Genomic DNA, 19922 nt, shown 5'->3' with positions numbered 1-19922 from the left:
GAAACTTCTCAGAGACTTTCCATAAACTTGAACAAAGTTTTCGAATTTTGCTAAAGATGGCCCAGCTATAATAACTAAAGGACGTCACGGCATAACCATGTAAGAGACATTTTTTTTAAATCACGTTTTATTGGCTTAAAAAATCTCTTAAATCCTACCGGATATTGTTGTGAATTGACATATTCAAATTAAAACCTGTAGTGAGTTTTAAAAACTGAAAACTGGGAAAAGAATCCGGAAATGGATTAAGTTAGAAGAAAAAGAAGGTCTTGTGGACTAATTTGTACTATATAGTTACAAAATACTAATGAACTAAACGTTTTATATAAAAAAGACTGTTTGAATTATTGTAAAATGCATTGTTTTTAGATGAAAGATTAATTTCATTTAATTTTGTACTTTTCAGTATGTTTTATGTTACTTGGAATCTAAAAAAAAACAAAGTTCCATGGACTTACACGGTTTGGGCAGCAGTCGATCTTTGATGATCTGTATCTCAAACATTTTTACTTTTTAGAAAATGTTGTTTCTTGAGATCTCAAGAAATCAAATCTTGAAAGTACTTTCTTATTTTTATCTTATTTTCTTTTAGAATAAAAATTTTTGAGAGCGTTGTTTCTCCCTCTTGAAAATTTATCCCCAGACTTATATGTTTTTGCCGCTACACCCTCCAACTGAAGAAATTTGAAAGTAACTTTCATAATTTAGACTTCACATTCTTGCACTTATTCCCTTCTATATCCTTCTTTTCGAAGAATTCCACTTTTTCCCCTTACTTCAAAAAATCACCCCATTGCCCCATTTTCTCGTTTTTCTTAAATCCGAACTGATTTTATAGGGCGTGAAATTAATTTCAGAATTAAAAATAATAGAATTAATAAACGAATTAATATAAAGTCTAACTATTTTTAGTTGAAAGGTATATTTTTAATTGATCAGTCTACTATTATAATGCTGATTTAGAATAAATATTTTTTAGTTAAGAATATCATTATTTGGTTGAAAACTAAATTATTTTCTTGAAAATGCAATTACTTTGTTAAAAAGTCAAATTTTGATCACACTACTTAGTTGATAGTTGAACTACTTTGTTAAAAGTGCATTAGTTTTCTTTAACATTCACCTGCTTGGTTGAAAATTATACTATTTTGCAGAAAATATTTCGTCTTTTATTGACCTTCGTTTTTCTTCTTCTTTTTGTTTGGTAAAAATTAATTTTTTTGTTAAAAATGCAACTGTATGGTTGAAAATTATTCTGTTTTAGTTATTAACTATTATTATTAGTTATTTATTATTTATTGTTATTAATCAAATGAACTGTTTTTTATTTTAAATTTCTAACAGATTTGGTGTCAACATCAACCATTACATTTTTTCTTAAAAACTAGTATTTTTAAATTTGAAAATTAAACTTTTTTTGTAGTAGAGAATTCGCTTCTTTGGCTTGAAAATTCAACAATTTAATAGAAAATTAGCTGTCTTGTATAAAATTGATTTTTTTCATAAAAATTAATTTATTCAATTTTTTGTTAAAAATTGGTATTTTCTAGTTAGGAAATTCAATCCAATAAATTTAATTTTAAAACCCATCGCTTTGCTTGAAAATTGAACTGATTGGGTAGAAATTTCATCTTATTGATAAAAATGCAACTGCTTTTTTTAATTAGTCTGTTTTGCTTGAGAATTCAACTATTTTCGTTGAAAGAAATAGTTTAAACATCAGCTATCACATATTTAAATGAGAATGATTTTTTTTTTTTGAAAAATTATCACGTGGTTTAAAGTTGAACTAATTTCCATAATTTCGTATAAAATAAAAGTTTTTGGTTCAAAGCTTATTTATTAATTTAAAAAGTTTAACTATTTCGTAGAAAATAACACTTTTTGGTTGAAAGTTCAACTTTTTTTATAATAATATTTTTTTGGCTTCAAAATTCAACAATTTGGTCTAAATTCATATATTTTGTTGAAAATTTGTCGGTTTTGCTTGAAAATAAAACTTCATGATATAAAATTCATCTTTTTGATTTAGAATTTAACTATTCAGTTCAAAATTGATCTTTCTTGGTTAAAAGTTAAACTACTTTGTTGAAAGTTTTTTTTAAGATGCACCTCATTACTTTAAAAATTAACTATTATGTTGAAAATTTGTATATCTTTTTTTTGTTAAAAAATAATACTTTTTAGCCGAAGGTTAAAAGTTCATCTCTTGTAGCAGAAACTTAACATTTAAGAAATTTATATGAGATTAAAATAAGATTTAAACCCCCATTTTTGTCAAAAAAAGAATTCTTTTCTTTGTAAGAAAATGTTTGCTTTTTTCAGGATGCAATGAAAACATTGTGCGGTCATTGTCCAAGTTTTTTCGTTGGAAAACTAACCTTCTTTTGTTGGAAATCCATCGTTTTGTTTCAAAAATTGCTTTTTCGGATAAAAAATTCAATTCTTTTCTAAAAAAATTCGTCTTTTGATTAAAAACGTGAATTATTTTATGGGAAATTCAACAGTTTTGGTAAAAATGTAATTATTTGCTTGAAAATATAACTATTTTGTTAAAGTCATCTGTTTTGTTCGAAAATGGGATTGTTTTCTTTCAAATTCGCTTTTTTGGATTGAAAATTCATCTTTTATTCAGGTTCAGCCAACGGCTACGTTAATGAGGAGGGGGGAGGAAAAACTGCTGTCATCAACGAGGGCTGGATACTGGTTGTTCTAGTCTGACACTTTTTAAAATTTAACGTTTATTCAAATATTAATTAGAAATTAAATCAAGGAGTTAAGAATTTAAAATGAGTGTAATTTCAAAAGAAAGTACTTTCGTTTCTCTGGAAAAAGTTACGTCCTCCATAATAATTGATGTGAGTTGAATTTTGTTTATAATTTATTTTCTCACCGTGTAATTCGACTGATTAAAATTTAGAGTGCAAACAAACTCATCCAAAGGCCAAAATTATATTAAGAGTTCTTTTTCTACAAATATTACATTTTAGTTCCTAACGAAGCTACATACACACACAATTTTGTATACCTGTTTTCAACATATTTTACTCATATGAATCCCAAATTTTATGAAAGTAAAAAAATCGGTGCTGTAGATAAACTAAATAAACTTTATTTGTATATGATTAAGATAATAAGTTATAATTAAAAATGCTATACAGAAAGTGATTCAATTTATTAATATAAAAATAATCTGAAGAAATTGATTAAAATATTAGGGGCCATTCGCAAAATACATAATACATTTTCCAAGAACTTTATACCCCTCCCCCCTTCTGTGTGATGCTTTTTACATTGCACTTAACATGGAGAATGATAATTTGAAAGCTCCCATCCCCTCTTTAACGTATCATGTATTTTGTAAAAGACCCCTTACATAACTTTTGATATTTAATATTAAAAAGTAACTTCCAACTTCTTGAAAAGCTATTGAAGAACTACAATAAAAAAAGAATTTAAAGTAATTACATAATTAAGTTTGATCCTCTTTTGTCCAGATTTCTGTTGATCGCAGGTAATTTAAAATTCCTGCCCCTCCCCCAGACCAATTTAAAGATGTCTTTTTTTAATTCGTCCCAAACCAACACGTTCCGAACTTATCCTCAAGCAGACTGAGATGATAAATATGAATTTAAACTTCACTGCTGATCACGAGCATGACACCGCCTGTTTATTGATGATTTCTTAAGATCTTTTGATGCTAAATGTGTGAGAGTTCACATTTTTTCGTTTAAATAAGTTGAAATCTGTCAGAATTCTTTATAAAATAAGTCAGGATGAAGTCATTTTGTCAATTTAACTAAATAAAAAATTTGGAACTCCTTAAAGCTAAAAATGTTTTATCCTGAATTGATAAAAACTGAACTGCAAATTAAAACACCCAAAGTAGAACTCTTGAATTTTCAACTTTCAAAATTGAAGTTTAGGAAATATTTAATTTCAGCCGCAAAATTATAAATATCATATATAAATATACAGTTCAAAAATTCAGATTTAGTTAAAAAAATGTATAAATCGACGTATTATTTGTAATGCTTTAAATTAAAGAATGAATATATTATTTTAAGCAATTTTAAGGTAAAAAATTAAAAATTTACCGATAGCGAATCTTTTTTTTAAATCTGATTTCGTGTTTTAACTGAAAATATCACTTTAAACTAAATTCACCCAATTGTGCTTTTGAAAGAAATAGTTTTACCTGCACAATTCCGTGAAACTCCGAAATACTGAGACTGCAGTGATTGATCACAGAAGAGTGATTGGACACAGCTCGAACCACTTTTCAAGCTCGCTCTTTAAAAAAAACACGTGCTAGCGACTTTCACAGAAGAGTGATTGATTTTAAATTAAAACACGATATAAGATTAAATTTAAAAAATCTTCGCGTTTTTACAAAAGGACTTGGTTACTTCGCCTTTTATCTAGATAAAACTAGTTTTGATAAATGATCATGATACTTTGACGTGTTAAATAGTTTAAACTAGTTTTAACTGAGTTCGGGTTAAATGATAACAATAAACGATATTTTGAAGCACTTGCGATATGATACGTGAAGCAATTCGATTTTCGCTAGAAATTACGTTACAAGATCTTTTAGGAATCTTTTTGGTTTGGCTGCAATAAATCTTTCTTTTTTTTTTAATTGAATAAGTTACTAAAATGCTAATATGTTTTTATGTGTGTTACTTAATCCATAAAAAGGTATTGTTAGACTATAAACACGAATTTAATGATAATCATTTTATGAGAAGACCGCACGCGAGTCGTTCGTTAGTGTTATGGTGTGATATTCAACAACCGTAATAATCGTTAATCGGCTCACTGGGTACAAAACAATGAGTGCCCCCAGGTAATAGAGGGAAAAAATTAAAAGGTATCTATCCTTATAACAAATGGTCCGGAAAGTTTGTTCTAATCTTTGAAAAAATTAACACAGAATAACCACAGATCTAAAATCTAAAAAAAAATCATATTTCTAACAGATGAACTCTGATTATGCAGAATAATGGTATTTACATTTATTTATTTAATACATTTACACTAAACAATTGCTTTATATACAATACTGATGCTTAATTTTTAAGTATCTCACTTTTTATTTATAAATTCGTAACCTTAACTAACTCATATTCATACATGACACTAATAACTGGATACGGTCTTTAAGTGTTTTCCGTGCGGTCAGATGCAGAAAATAAACAATAACATTTTTGCATCTTGTTCTGAAATATAAAACTAACAGTAAGATATCAACGTCAATTTTTTAAAAAGAAAGATAGATTCTCAACATTCTTTCTCTAAACTTTACTTCTTCAATTATTTTGAACTAACTTTGCAATGGTTACTTACATCCATTATAAATTATTGACAGAAAACATGATTTCCAGTTTAATATCGATTAAAATCAGTGTTGCGTAATAATTTGAACGAAACATTCCAACGTTCACTGTCGAAAGCGACATCAAGATATTCTTCCGTAATCACAAAAAAAGTGATAACACTGAAATTCTTGTTCGAGATGTAACGAAAAAGTGAATTTCGTTGTAAAATATCAGGTAATCGTACCAAATGCTAGACACTTTATCGTTTCACCTAACGGATCTGTTGAAACTTTTTTATAAGATTTCACAAGTGATTCAAGATTATCTTTAATAATGCAAAACATCTTAACCAATCATCAAATAAAAAATTTTTAAATTCAAATTGAAATAAATTATGACCCAGCGACAAATCAAAGAAACTTATCACGACTAACAACAGATTATAAACAGAAGAATCATTTGAATTATATAACAAAATTTACTGATGATCACACTTGAGTCGTAGATCAAAGAAGAACGCCATAAAATCATAACCGGCTCTTTGATCCGGGCCCTCAATTTTAGCTGAAATTTGAATTCTGAAGGTACCTTTTTAACAAGTGCGAAAAGTATTGTTCTTTTTAGAAAATGTGTTTCCGGACGCAGTTTAAAATCTGTATTTGGCACGACAAGCTCGAGAATATCGCAATTCGATCTGACCGACATAGAGTTCGTCGATGAAGGCCGTCTGTCTTTACAGTTTCTTTCGCCGATTGCATCAAAAAGTTGTAAGAACAATAAGTGTTACGGCACGTCTTCGTGACTTTTAAACGATACACTTTCTGTAATATCTATACTTGAAACCAATCGACTCTGCAGCATGATGATGCTTTCACTTACAATTAGGTGAATCTGCTCACCTTGCATATAATCGCACACTAAAATCACACACATAACTCTAAACCTGCCTTTCTACTTCTGTACGAAAACTTAATTCCTAATTAGAACTGGGACCAAAAATTAGAATTACAATTAGACAATCAGGCAATTGTCAATTAGAGACCAGCTCTGAAAGCACACATCACAAAATCGTATCAATCGAATATGTTTAAAAAGCAATAACTCTAATTTGGAAACCCTAAAAGGAAGATTAGGGAACCTCCATTAATTAGGTAAATATGATATTCTCAATTTTATACAACTCTCTCATTTAAAAGATTAGTAAGATTTCTGTGACACCTGCTCTTTCTTACGTAAGATTTTACATTTTTTTACGTTACATATCAATTATTTTCACTCTGAACGAGATTTCAAAATATTTTACGGAATTTCAAAAGATTTGAAAGATTTTCAGCAATTCGAAACACTCGAAGTTATTTGAGAGGATTTTAAGATTTTAAGATCTCAAAAAATTACAAAAATTATAGGGAATTTATTGAGATTTCTAAAGCTTTTTAGGCATTTCAAATTATCTCAGGGCATTAAATACATATACATCTAGTTTCACAAATTTCGAATGTTTTTAAAACATTCGTGGAGTTGAAAGAAATTGCCTAGTTCAATTTTTAAGATAATCTCAAATTTTTTAAGAGTATTGAAGGATTTCAACGGATTTCAACTTTAAACAATGTCAGGGGATTTTTAATAAAATTATGAAGATTTTAAGTGATTTTAAGTGATTTGAAAAGATTTTAAACGATTTTTCGGAATTTCCAAATATTTCATAAGATTTGAATGTAATATTTCGAAATACTTTAAGTAATTTTCATATGATTTAAAAATATTTAAGGGATTTAACAAATATTTTTATAACGATCATATAATATTTATTAAACTTACGTAATATGAAATATTACATAATAAAAAAAATTATAAAATGTATATAATAGTATAAAAAAAAATTGCAATCAGCATACTTTAGAAAAATAATTAACAAGAGGAAACTTATGTAAGAAGTGCTTACATAATTAATGAATGTTCCCTTTGCTAGAAGAGAAAAATTCTAATGAGAGAAAATGCAATAACAAATCAGCAAAAATAATCTCGTATGTGATCGCATTCTAATAAATCCATCAACCTGACAGAATTTTTTTTTACTTTCTACAACTTATTTACTTTTATGAGTAAGCAATTGGTAAGGTAAATTTTTGTATTCTGTGAGTTCATAGCAAGAGATGATGTGATCATGTTCTAATCTTTCGGAAAATGACTGCAATACGTAGCGTAAAGTGTTTAATTGTACAAGCATTAATTAATTAAGATGAGATCATTCCGTATGAAATGAACCAAAATCGTAGGGTCTGAGTGTAAAATGCTTCATTCGTGAAGTAATGTGAGGTAATGTTTTTTATTCTCTTCGAAAGTGCCTTCTTGACCACTTAATGCATCCAGGATATTCCATAACTGAAAATTGCGTTGCCTTGGTAGCAAGTAGATTGAATGTATGTACAGTGACAGTTTCCTTTGGAGTTGCGATTTTATAGGAGAATTTTCGTCCAATGCTTTGTGATAAAATACTGACGATATTGTATGTGTACGAGGTCTGAATCGCGAGGGGATTTGGAATGGATCATTATAATTTTTGCACGATGTCGAATTTGTCCTTGAAACCCAAGGATTCCTTTTTGGGGTCATATTTCTTGCGCATTGCTAGCTTTGCTCGAAGTTCTTTTGCGCTCATTTTTAAATTCAACCCCGTCTGGTCACCTACGTTTCCGTTTCCATTTCCATTTCCGTTTCCATTTCCATTTCCATTTTCATTAGCGGTACCATTTGAAGATTCCTCGTTCTTGATGCTTTCACTTCCGTTTTCGTGTATTTCATCGGAATTTTCGTTCGTTGGTGTCGCTGTCGCCGTTGCTGATAAGCCGCTGTTTGATGTGTCATTCGAGTCTATAGACTTCTGCATATTCTGAAACAAAAAGTTTTCAAAGTTATTTTCAGCGATGGGTAAGTTTTAGCTTTCGAAGGGAACTAGTTACCATAAAATCATGAAAAGACTAACTAGTTATCGTTATCGTTATCCATTCAAAATACTACTACGGAAAATATAGAGTAAGCCCCCGGATATACAACCGTTGCATATCATTCTGATTATGTAACAACTTCAGATCAAAACGATCCACTATTGCGGATCGAAAACTAATTTTTACGCAACTTTATTCGTATCTTTCAAGTGGCAGTTGTTATTGGTTGTTATTGACAGCCGTAGGTTACTAATGAATATAAATATCTATGGCTCTGGACATTCGTTTTTTTCTTTATAAAAGTATTTCTATATATTTACCTCGAAAGATAAATTTTGGATAAATAATGAAACAGTTATATTTTCAGTTTAAGAATTAATTTTCGACAACAACAAAAAATGAATTTTAAGCAAATTAAACTATTGGACTTAAAATTCGTTGCTAACAGCTCAACTTTTGTCAAAAAAAAAGATAAACTTTGAACGAAAAATGGAACAGTTAAGTTTTTAATTTCAAAATTGATTTGTGACAAAAAGTAATACAGGAAACAGAAAATGAACGAAAAAGATAAATCTTCGACCAAGAAGGTTCTTTTTCACCAAGAAAGACGCATTTTTCAGAAAATACATTTTTAAATGAACAGAGATATTTTTCGCCATATACTAGTATCGTCAACTAAAAAAACATGAATTTAAAAAAAATGGAATAGTTAAATTTTCAGTAAAAACTCACTTTTCAACAACAAAACAGCCTGGCGGACCAAAGGAACCGAATGGACCTCTACAAAGTACACATAAAGACCCCATTGTGTCCTCATTCGGTTCTTTTTTTAAAAACTCGGAAAAAACAGCAAAATAAGCTTTTAAATTGTTAAAATTCGGATTCTACGTTAAAATTCCCTATATAAGGTCACGGAACAATCGCAATTGTTTTTTTTGCAACGGTAAAAAGTTTTTAAAATATATAAGACGTATAACGCCTGTTGACTGCTTTTTAGAGGCGATGCGTTTGAAGCGTAGCAGTCAAGAGGCGTTATACGTCTCATATATTTTTTTTATTTTTTACCGTTGCAAAAAAAAACTATTGCGATTATTCCGTCACCTTCTACAGGGAATTTTAACGTAGAATCCGAATTTCAACCATTTAAAAGTTGATTTTGCTGTTTTTTTCGAGTTTTTATAAAAGAAACCGAACGAGGACCTAATGGTGTCTTTACGGGTACTTTGTAGAGGCTCCATTCGGTTCCTTCGGTCCGCCAGGGCAAATTTAAAACAAATGTAATATTTTTGCTTTAGATTCGTGTTTTTAGTATTTTTTTCTACGAAAAAGATGAATTTTCACCTTAAATGGTTCAACTTTACAACCAAATACTTAACCCTTGGGGAACACATCTGTTTTTTCGATCAGGGAGAACACACTCCTGGTTCAATCTGACTCAATACATTTTTTGAAAGTTTACCATTCCGCGATGACTGGACCAATTGCCTTAAATAAATGTTCAGGTATACTTAAGACCCGATAGAAATAATTTATGTGATACTGAACTATTGTTGATGTCTTTAACATGCCCGTGTGAAAAAACCCCGTTGAGACTTCTTAGGATGAAGGCCCCCACGGGCCTGCATGGATTTTCCACGCGTGGAAATTCTACGGTGGCCCCCGCCGAGGGCCCAGCTTAGTTTCCCTCACGTATCAACGCTTCAAATTTTAAAGTCCAAATGGTGAATATCTTTTAGACACCACAAATTTCGGAAGGGTGAATATTTTATATCCTAAAAAATGGAAATAAAAAAATACGTTTAACAATATGGATCATGCGTTCTAAAATTTCAAAAAAAGCTATAAATAAAACTGTCCAGAAAAAAACAATTGTCAACAGAACAGTTGTATTTTTAATCGAATAGACTGTCTTTCTAACCAAGCATTTTAATTTTGAACAGAAAAATTCAATTTTCATCAAAAAATAACATTTTTAACCAGAAAATATTAATTCTCAACCAAAATTGTCTAACTGGCCACCAATTCATTATTTCTTTGCAAAAGTAACTTCGATGCCACTAACGTTAAAATAAAGCAACTCATTAAAAAAAACTAGTTACTTCCTATTACTAGACTTTTTAAGTGGTTTGTCAATTTTGTACGTATTCTTAAAAATAGAATGCAAATCTTTTGTTGGCGTTTGTCATTTGCTATGTATTGTTCGTATTTAGTTATGGCTTCAATATTTCTGGAATTTGAATACGGGTAATTCTTCTCATTTCTGTGGTGTATTCGCTAGTGATGATAACAATGATGGATGAAGTAGAAATGTGGGGAAGTATAATTTGATAAGAGGAATAGAGGAGCTTATCAAGCTGAAGAACAGCATCATTAACATATCTTCCTGAAAGAATAATATGCTAATAAAGCTGAGAAAACTAATAATGATCAAATGAACATTGATCACTGATTAAAGATTAAATTCTATAATAATAACAGACTTCACAGAACAAACTCCTCGAAAAACAAGGGAATAGGGTGATTTTTTACGAAAATAGGGGAATGATATAATAATATACTCTTTTAAATAAAATTAATGAGCATTGTTAAAAATTATTTATTTCATCAGGAAAAATGTTCCCATTGTTAATCGTAACTAATTTTGAAGAGAACTGAAGGCGAACTTTCGAAACAAATATTTGAGGCTAAAATTGTTTATTTAACAATTGTTATTTAGAGATTTATATTTTCTCTCTTTTTAGATAAAATTTTGCAACTCTTATTGAATCCTAATGTTGTGGAGATCGTTTTTTCCATTGAGGGATTCTATGAAAATTTATCTGGTACGTTCTTATTTTTAACATTTTCTTTGGGAATCATACAATTGTTAATTTTATCAACAATATTGTTCTTAAATAAAAATGTCTTTATCAAAACGTATTACAGAGATTTTGTGAGACCTATTTCAATAAATAAAATTAACCCCTATAACATTCGGATTAAATAAGAATTGCAACTTTCATCTAAAATGAAAGCTAAAACATTAATCTTAAAATAAGTATTCTTAAATAAACAATTTTAAACGAATTTTTTTTTTAAGTTCGGCTTTAGTTCGTTTACAAAATTGGTAAAATTATTAATGGAAATATTTTCCTTGATTTTATAAATAATTTTATTCAATGTTCATTTTTGAACATGAAATAACTAGTAAATCCTTAAGATTTCATTTTAGATTCTACCAAATAGTAGAATTTTCGAGCCAAAAAGATTAATTTTTCGTTTAATTTTAAATCCATAAAGACGAATGTAAAAAAAGTTAAATTTTCGACCAAAAAAGATTACCTTTTAAAAAAATAGTATTCGATCAAAAATATGAATTTTCGCGCAAATATATAGTAGTTATATTTCAAATAAAACAATTATATTTTTAAGTGAAAATTATTTGAATTCTACCAAAGAATGATAAATTTTTAACAAAAAAAAATGTAATAGTTGATATTTTTAACCCAAAAACGTTTTAATTTTAATTCAAAAACAGAATAATTAAAACAAGAATTAAAATTTTTTAACACAACAGCAAAGTTTTCAACCAAGTTCAATTTTTAACCAAATAGTAGAATTTAAAAAAAAATTAATTCTAAGCCAAGAATTTGTTTATTCGGTTCTATTAATTTATTTCGCATTTAAGCGAAAATCCGAGAAAATGGCGAAGGTTCTTAAAAGCAGAGGAATAGAGCAATTAAAAAAAAGGGAGAAAATAGGGGAATGTCTGCGCTGTATGTAATAACTGGGAAACATTGACTGAGGACTTAAATGTATTGGGACAGTTAGAATCTCTAAAGAAGTTGGAAATTTTGTGAAAATTAGAGCAAGGCAAATTTAAGAAATGAGACGGGGCCAATGGCCTGTTACAAGTGAATTTGTTTGTTGAAACGAGCGAAAGGAATCAGTCACGTTGTCCACATGACCCACATAATATGCCGGAGATGCACGTCACGTCGAGCATCAAGGACTTGTCGCGCCTATGCACGTTACGGATTTTTTGCTGCCTTTTCCACGTCTCATACCTGCAATTTTAATTAGTCTCCTTTCTAACATCGATCTCGTTTAATCTAGCCTAGATCGAAATCAGATGTACGAAAAATGAATCTGCTTTCTTGACTCATTTGGCTTCTATGGCAAAAACGACTTACACTTTTCAAATTGTTTTTTTTTTTTTTTAATATTAATCATAATTATTATAATCATGAGATTGATTCCTTAAGTTTTTCCTTCTTACAAATCCTATGTATCCGCCCTATTGTCGCTTGTATTTTGCATCCATGGTTTTTTTCTAGCATGCCAGTGCCATGTCATGTCGGAAGCTCTTTATAGTTGATTTTCAAGTTATTGCTTTTGCAGTTGAAATTGAAATGGTTGAATTTTAAAAATCTTGACACAAAATTTAAAACCTAATTCTGTTTCACGACTTAGTTTCAAGATTCTAATTTAAGAATGCTTCAATTTTTAAACGAAGTTTAGATAGGGTTACCAGACGCGTTGATTTGCCAGCACATGTGCTGATTTTTGTCCCTTGCAATATTTAAAGATTTTAGAATAAATCAATTTTAGTGGTTCCCAATATATAAAGTCCTTGTATTTTTGAAGAGAGAAAATGACAGTGCATTTGTTGTAGAAATGACATTTTATATTTATATTTATAATCTTTAAAATGTCTGTCACTTCAATTTAAAATTATAATTTTTAATGTACAATTTCAAAACAGTTTAACTTTGGAGGCTTTGAAAGTAAAGTTTCTTTGGTTCAAAATCTTAATCTCACAAATATTTGGTAAGAAAATTCTTATGATTTTCGAGTTTTCCAATTTTTAATTTCCCAATTCTGCAGTTTCAAATATTAAAAATGTTAGGATACTTTCACTATTAAATCTTTTAATATTTCATATCGTAAGCCTCGATAGTGAGTTTTAAATTTGAAAATATCAGATTTAAATATTCTAAATTGTTTGGTCTCAATTGTAAACGTACATAATTGTCTGGTTTTTTAAATTCATTGAAATCGTAGGATGTCAAATTGAAACATTCTGAATTAAATACCTCCAATATAAATTAAAAACATTAAAGACTTAAGATACAAATTTCTCAAATTTAAACCTTAAAAATAGGATTTTAAAACTAGACATTGAAAGTAAACTATTTTTTATTTCAAAATTTTCCAAAAAATTGAACCTTTCAAACTGAATTAAAATAATACAATCTCATGAAGCATTTTTTTCATTTTAAATGAACTATTAAAAATTAAACAACTTCAAATTAAAAAGTTAAAAATTGTGTTGCATAAAATGAAAATAGATAAAAATTTCAGAAACTTTAATTTTGAAATTAAAATGGTTAATTTTGAAAAGCATAATTAACAATTTGAAAATGTTTCATTTTTAAAAGATTTAAATTTACTTAAAATAATTCACAAATTTTAAAGGAAGTATAACCAAGTTTGAATTGTCTACATTTACGGAATTTTCCGTAATACTAACCTTGTTTCCAGCTCATTCAATGCTAACGTTATGGAAACTTTCGTAATACTAGTCAGTGCTAAAAAGTTTTTAATAACACAATTCTTGGCGAATAACATTTTTAACAAGTTTTAAATGAAGTTCCGATTCGTTGAGTTTTCAACATTCCGTAGTACAGATTGTACATTTTAAAAGTTTAACTTTTGAACATACCGTGAATTTATTTTTTGATCTTAGCGAAAGATGTTTAATCAATTTTAATTTTTATTCATATTTTTTCCGTAATATCAATTTTTAATTCTAGAATTGAAGATTATTCAAATTCAAAGGTTTTAAATTTGAAATCATTCATTTTTTAATCATTTTTATAGTAAATAAGGAAATTTCTATCTTCAATATTTGAATCCGAAATAATTCCATTTCGAGGTTATTCACTTCATAAAAAAGTTAAATTATGAATGCTGTAACTTAGAAATGATACAATTCCCACTCGTTCCTAATAAAATTGTCCAATTATGAAAATCTGGTCTTAAATTTTTCATTGTTGAGTGCTTCTATTTTAACATTTTTTTATTTCTAATTATTTAATTTTAAAGGCCCTTACTCAAAAATATTAAGACAAGTTAAATCCCTTCAAAATCGTTCAATATATTTTTTTCTTCGCTTTTAAACGCTTTAAATTCGAAATTATTAAATAATGTTTTTAAAAAATTTGAAACTCCTTATGTTTAAAAATTAGTTTTGTATTAGATTTTTAATTTTTTATATAAAATAATCATTATTATTTCAATAAAGAATTTTTATTTTAATAAATGAGCAGACATTAACTTTCTATTATTTGTGTGACATAAATAAACAACATATATATGTAAATATAGTGTGTTGCAATGCCTAAAGTTAATAATCATTAGTCGCTTATGACTGATTTCATAATAATGTAATTTAACATAACCCGACGCATTACTGCTGGTTAATTACATCAAGTGCATTAAGGTCATTTCTAATAGATTAAGAAAAGCGAGCACTCACGCTGTCGGGTCTTTAATATTGCACGGAATAAAAAGTTTATGAGAAAGGCTTGAACTTGTTCCGAAATCTCAGACATGAAAAAATGCATTAGATGTTCATATATTTTCAGTTGAAGTATCTGGACTCTTTTGAATTTTAAAATTAAAGAAAAACATTTTTAAATTCATATGCCCAATAATCTATACGTATAAACTTAAAGCTTTTAACAATTTACGATTGAAACATTTTAAATTAAATTCCATTAAGCCTCTCTACATCAGTTGATACTAATCCTCTCTTTCAACTCAAATTCTAAAGAAGTTAAAAATAAAATAAAATGTCCCACTTCCAAATCAGCAGAAAATTGAAAATAAAAAGTCCCAAACCCCTTTTACCTGAACGTGAAAAATACAAAATTTGCCCCCGTCCACACAATAAAAATGCTTAAAAAATTTTTTCTTTTTATATTCTGAAAAACAATTAATAACCGAAAAATATCGTCCCTTCCATCTGAAAAAAATGTTCCAAACAAAAAGTGCTTCTCCCAGCTTAGAAAAACTTGAAAACCAAATTTCTTCCCTTGCGACTCAATAAAAATGTTAAAAATTAAAACTAAGCCTCTTCGAATTAAAAAAATAAAGATTGAAAATAAAAATTTTCAACCTTTAATGCAATAAAACTGCGAAAATGAAGAAATGGCCTCTTCCAATTCAGAAAGAAATTAAAATAAAAAATTACATATTGAAAAATTTAACGATTAAACTTACCTAACATAAAAAAATGGAAATCAAACTTATTTTAAATTGCATTATGCTATGTGGTATACAATTTGTGATATTTCATTTAATTCAAATCAATTACATTCCAAGGCCCATAGAACTGGTGGCTTACGCTGTATTTCAGGTGTCAAGACGAGAGATGGTTGCGACTGTCGCCTCGTAAGAGCCGCAGTGCGCGAGTACTAAGCTGAGTGTGTTGCGCAATATTATGCATTCCAATTGGAAACGGTTCAGTCGGCTCTGACTGTTAACGTTTCGAGAGTACCGATTTAGAAACAAGGCCAATACAAGGTAACCCCCGAAACTGTTATTATATGGGGCTTGGGGTGTATTTTCAAAATAGTGTCTACGCGATTATTTCAGATTCTCTTCAACGAAAATTGTTTACTACGTGGGTTGTTTACAAGCAAAAGTAATCGGCAATACACTATGGTATTCCCCGCATGATGAAACACTTGCCACGAGACAGGAAGTTAACTTGTAGTATGCTCATTGAGAGGAAAACGATTATTAATCATCAGAATTGCTGATTCGTTTTTATTCTCTGTTAGAGCTGAAAGTAATTATACAATTTTCAGGAGGAAATATGCATCATTATCAGAAATTTTTTGATTCTAATCATCAATCATCATTTATATAAATTTTAAATAAGAAGGAGAATGGCACACTGTTAATTTAATTATTTCGTAAAAATATTTTTTTTAATAATAATGATTTTATCGAATCTCGCTTTGTTCCCTAAGAAATTTCTGCACGTTTTTTCTTCTTTACTCGCAAGCAAAAGTTAAATTCTAAACCATAGAGATAAATTTTAAACTCTGTCATCTGACCGATTTATTGAAATTTCATGGTAATCGGTGAAGTCATTGGAATCGTTAAAATAATCTCATATATCGTTATTGCGATGATTTTTAATCGAAAATGGATACTTAAATATAGCAGATATCATTTTTATACTGTTTTCAGGCCGCAAAAGTGAAAATTAAGGGTGATAACGTAGAAGTGACTGTTTTTTTTTAATCCTAACCTAAATATTTGTTGAATCACAGATATGTGAGAAGGCGGAAAAGTATGAATCGGTGCTGTATGGAATTAACTTTATTGCAATAAATAATTGTTAATTAAATGAATAAAGTAACAGATATGCTCCTAAAATATATTAAAGTAATATGATCATATAGCAAATATATCATGCATGTTATAATACATAGATACTACATTTATCCTCAAATTTATATATTTAATATCCGTCGAAACTTAATTCACTTATAAATTCAGCCTTTTTTAATTTTAGTATATAATCAGTTTATTAGAACCATAATAACTAAGTCTATTATAGGTTATGTTAGCAGGAAACTATACTTTTTTATATTCCAAACTTTCACTTAATATCTGTTGGCAAAATAAAACTTCTTACTTTTATGATAAACGTACATGATGATTCATCTTAATAAAAATACAACCAATTTTTGTGCAATTAGATGATTTTCATGAAATCAGTCTGATGACGATGTCCCGGAAGTTAGATCCGCAAACTTATTTTTCCCAAAAAACTAAAAATTTGCTCATTTGTGCAAGACTTGTGCTTATTTGTGCCGTAAATGGTTTTTTGAAGAAAAAGTGCTCGACAAATGCAGTCTTTATTCCCTTTGAAAAAATCACGTGAGATCAACAGTTCTCATATTAAAACTCAAAATGTAAAACTCAAAAAACACACAAGACCCTAAAATAGACAAATCTCGAAAAAATCAAACTTGTGCTGAATTGTGCTGGAAAAATGCAGTCTTTATTTCTTCTAACAAAATTACGTGTGATTAACAGTTCTCATATGAAAACTCAAAATGTACCTGAAACTCAAAAAACATAAAAGAACCAAAAATAGTCAAATTTAAAAAAAAATAAAACTTGTGCTGAGTTGTGCTTGACAAATGCAGTTTTTATTCCCTCTAACCAAATTACGTGAGATCAACCGTTATCATATGAAAACTCAAAATGTACCTGAACCTCAAAAAACATAAAGACCCAAAAATAGTCAAAATTCGAAAAAATACCATTTTTGCTGAGTTGTGCTCGACAAATGCTGTCTTTATTTCCCCTAACAAAATTACGTGAGATCAACAGTTCTCATACAAAAACTCAAAATGTAAACTCAAAAAACCTCAAATGTCCAAAAATATTCAAATTTCTAAAAAATAAAACTTGTACTGAGTTGTGCTGGAAAAATTCAGTCTTTGTTCCCTCTAACAAAATTACGTAAGATCAACAGTTCTCATATGAAAACTCAAAATTTAAACTCAAAAAACATCAAGTGTCCAAAAATAGTCAAATTTCAAAAAAAAAAATTTGTTTTTGATTTTTGTTTTTTTTTTATTTAGATTTTTGGCATTTTTCTTTCTTGCACAAAATTGTGTATACTTCGAGACGCCTAGTACAAGTCTAGCACAATTTAGCCTACATTTTTAATTTTTTGGAAAAAATAAGTTTGCGGACCTAACTTCCGGGACATCTGATGACGGTCATTCCCCATCTTTATACTTGCACGAATAATAAGAAAATATATATAATAAAATATAATAATGAAAATATAATTGAATAATATATATAAAATAATTATAATAAAATATATATTTAATAATATGTGCACTTATATGAGTATTTTCACTAAGAAAGAGAGATTTATTCTAAAAGTTAACCGAATTATTACGCAAAATATTGTCAAAACATCTCTGGCAATACCGATGATCGCAATTCGTGACAAATTCGTGACGCATCTCGGTAGCTACCGATTGCCGTAATTCCCGACCTACATTGGAAAATGATAAGTTTAATCAGTTTAATGGATTTTCTTTAACATGCCAAAGGTGAATTACAATTGTGAAGTTAATGTTTAAATATAGTCCTTTGAAATTTCAACTATTCAAGGCTCCCTATTTCAAAGAATTCAGTTTCAAGTTATTTAGTTTTGAATACATGCGTGTGAACTTGGCCCCTCACTTTCAAAATTTCGAATTTTTGTTTAGAGCTCTGACATCCTTTTGAATAGTTCTACAGTTCCTGATAACGTTTAGAAATAGGTCCAAAAAATTAGACTAAACAATTTTTTTAATATAGCTAGCCTCCCACTTTAAAATAAATCAACTTTTTTTAATATTCCCGTAGTTTCAAAAGAGTTCTAGAGTTCTACAATAAAATAATTTTGAACAACTTGAAAACTCGAAAGTTACACAATTTTGAAAATCCCAGAATTTCATAGAAATTTTGCGAAAGAGTTCCAGGAGATCTGATCAGAGTTCTGGTAGCCCCCTGAATAGTTCTATAAATAAGTCTAATAACATTTTCCAATAATCCCAAAATCCAAAAACCTACATCACTTTACAGATATCCAAAAATTTCAAAATTTTAAAAATTTCAGGAGTTCTGATCAGAGTTATGGTAGCTCCTGAATAGTCCTACAAAAAAGTCTAATAAAGTTTTTCGATAAACTAAAAATCCAAAAACCTACAACACTTTACAGATAACCAAAAATTTTGAAATTCAAAATTTTGATAGTTCCAGGAGTTCTGAGCAGAGTTCTGGAAGCTCCCGAAATAGTACTGACAAAAAGTCTAATAACATTTTTCGATAAACTCAAAACCCAAAACCCTACACCACTTTACACATACCCAAAAATTTCGAAATTTAAAATTTTTTAAATTCCAGGAGTTCTGATCAGTTATGTTAGTCCCATGAATAGTCCTACAAAAAAGTCTAATAGAATGTTCTGATAAACTCTAAGTGCAAAAACGCATAACACTTTAAAGATACCAGAAAATTAAAAATTTTAAATTTTTGGGTGTATCTAAAGTGTGGTAGGCTTTTGGATGTTATGTTGACCGGAAAATGTTATCAGACTTTTTTGTACCAGGGGGCTATCAGAACTCTGATTAGAACTCCTGGAACTCTTTCGAAAAATTTCTCTGGAATTTTGGGATTTTCAAAATTGTGTAACTTTAAAGTTTTTAAGTTGTTCGAAATTAATTTGTTGTAGAAATCTAGAACTCTTTTGGAATTATAGAAATATTACAGAAAAAGTTTTTTTTTTTAATGGAAGGCTATCTCTATTTTTTGAAAAAAAACGCTGTGTTTAATTTTTTGGCACTTTTTTCAATAAGTATCAGGAACTCTAGAACTATGCTAAATCTACCCAGAACTCTAAAAAAAAGTTCATTTTTAAGAAAGTGCGGGCGAACGTGAACTTATCCCCCCATTTTGAAAAATTCATTTTTAGAGTATTTATACGTCGAAACTAGTTCTAAAAGTTATCAGGAACTTTAGGACTATTTAAAAGGATGTCAGAACTCTAAAAAAATTCGAAATTTTAAAAGCGATCGGTCAAGTT

The 19922-nt window shown here is 28.8% G+C and overlaps 1 protein-coding gene across 1 annotated transcript in view; it reads right to left on the bottom strand.

Moving 5' to 3' along the window:
• Positions 1 to 7200: 7200 nt before the first annotated feature.
• Positions 7201 to 19922, bottom strand: part of LOC117171964 (Na(+)/H(+) exchange regulatory cofactor NHE-RF2) — a 38403-nt gene continuing 25681 nt past the window's right edge. Inside the window, exon 2 of the mRNA XM_033359658.1 lies at positions 7201 to 8211. Within this exon, the coding sequence (XP_033215549.1) occupies positions 7873 to 8211 (339 nt within the window). The 3' untranslated portion in view covers positions 7201 to 7872. The remainder of the gene's footprint in view (positions 8212 to 19922) is intronic.

This window comes from Belonocnema kinseyi, chromosome 4 (genome assembly GCF_010883055.1).
Source record: "Belonocnema kinseyi isolate 2016_QV_RU_SX_M_011 chromosome 4, B_treatae_v1, whole genome shotgun sequence".
Classification (NCBI taxonomy): Eukaryota; Metazoa; Arthropoda; class Insecta; order Hymenoptera; family Cynipidae; genus Belonocnema; species Belonocnema kinseyi.
Note: the sequence above shows the minus strand (reverse complement) of the source record. Positions and strands in the feature narration are given on the sequence as shown.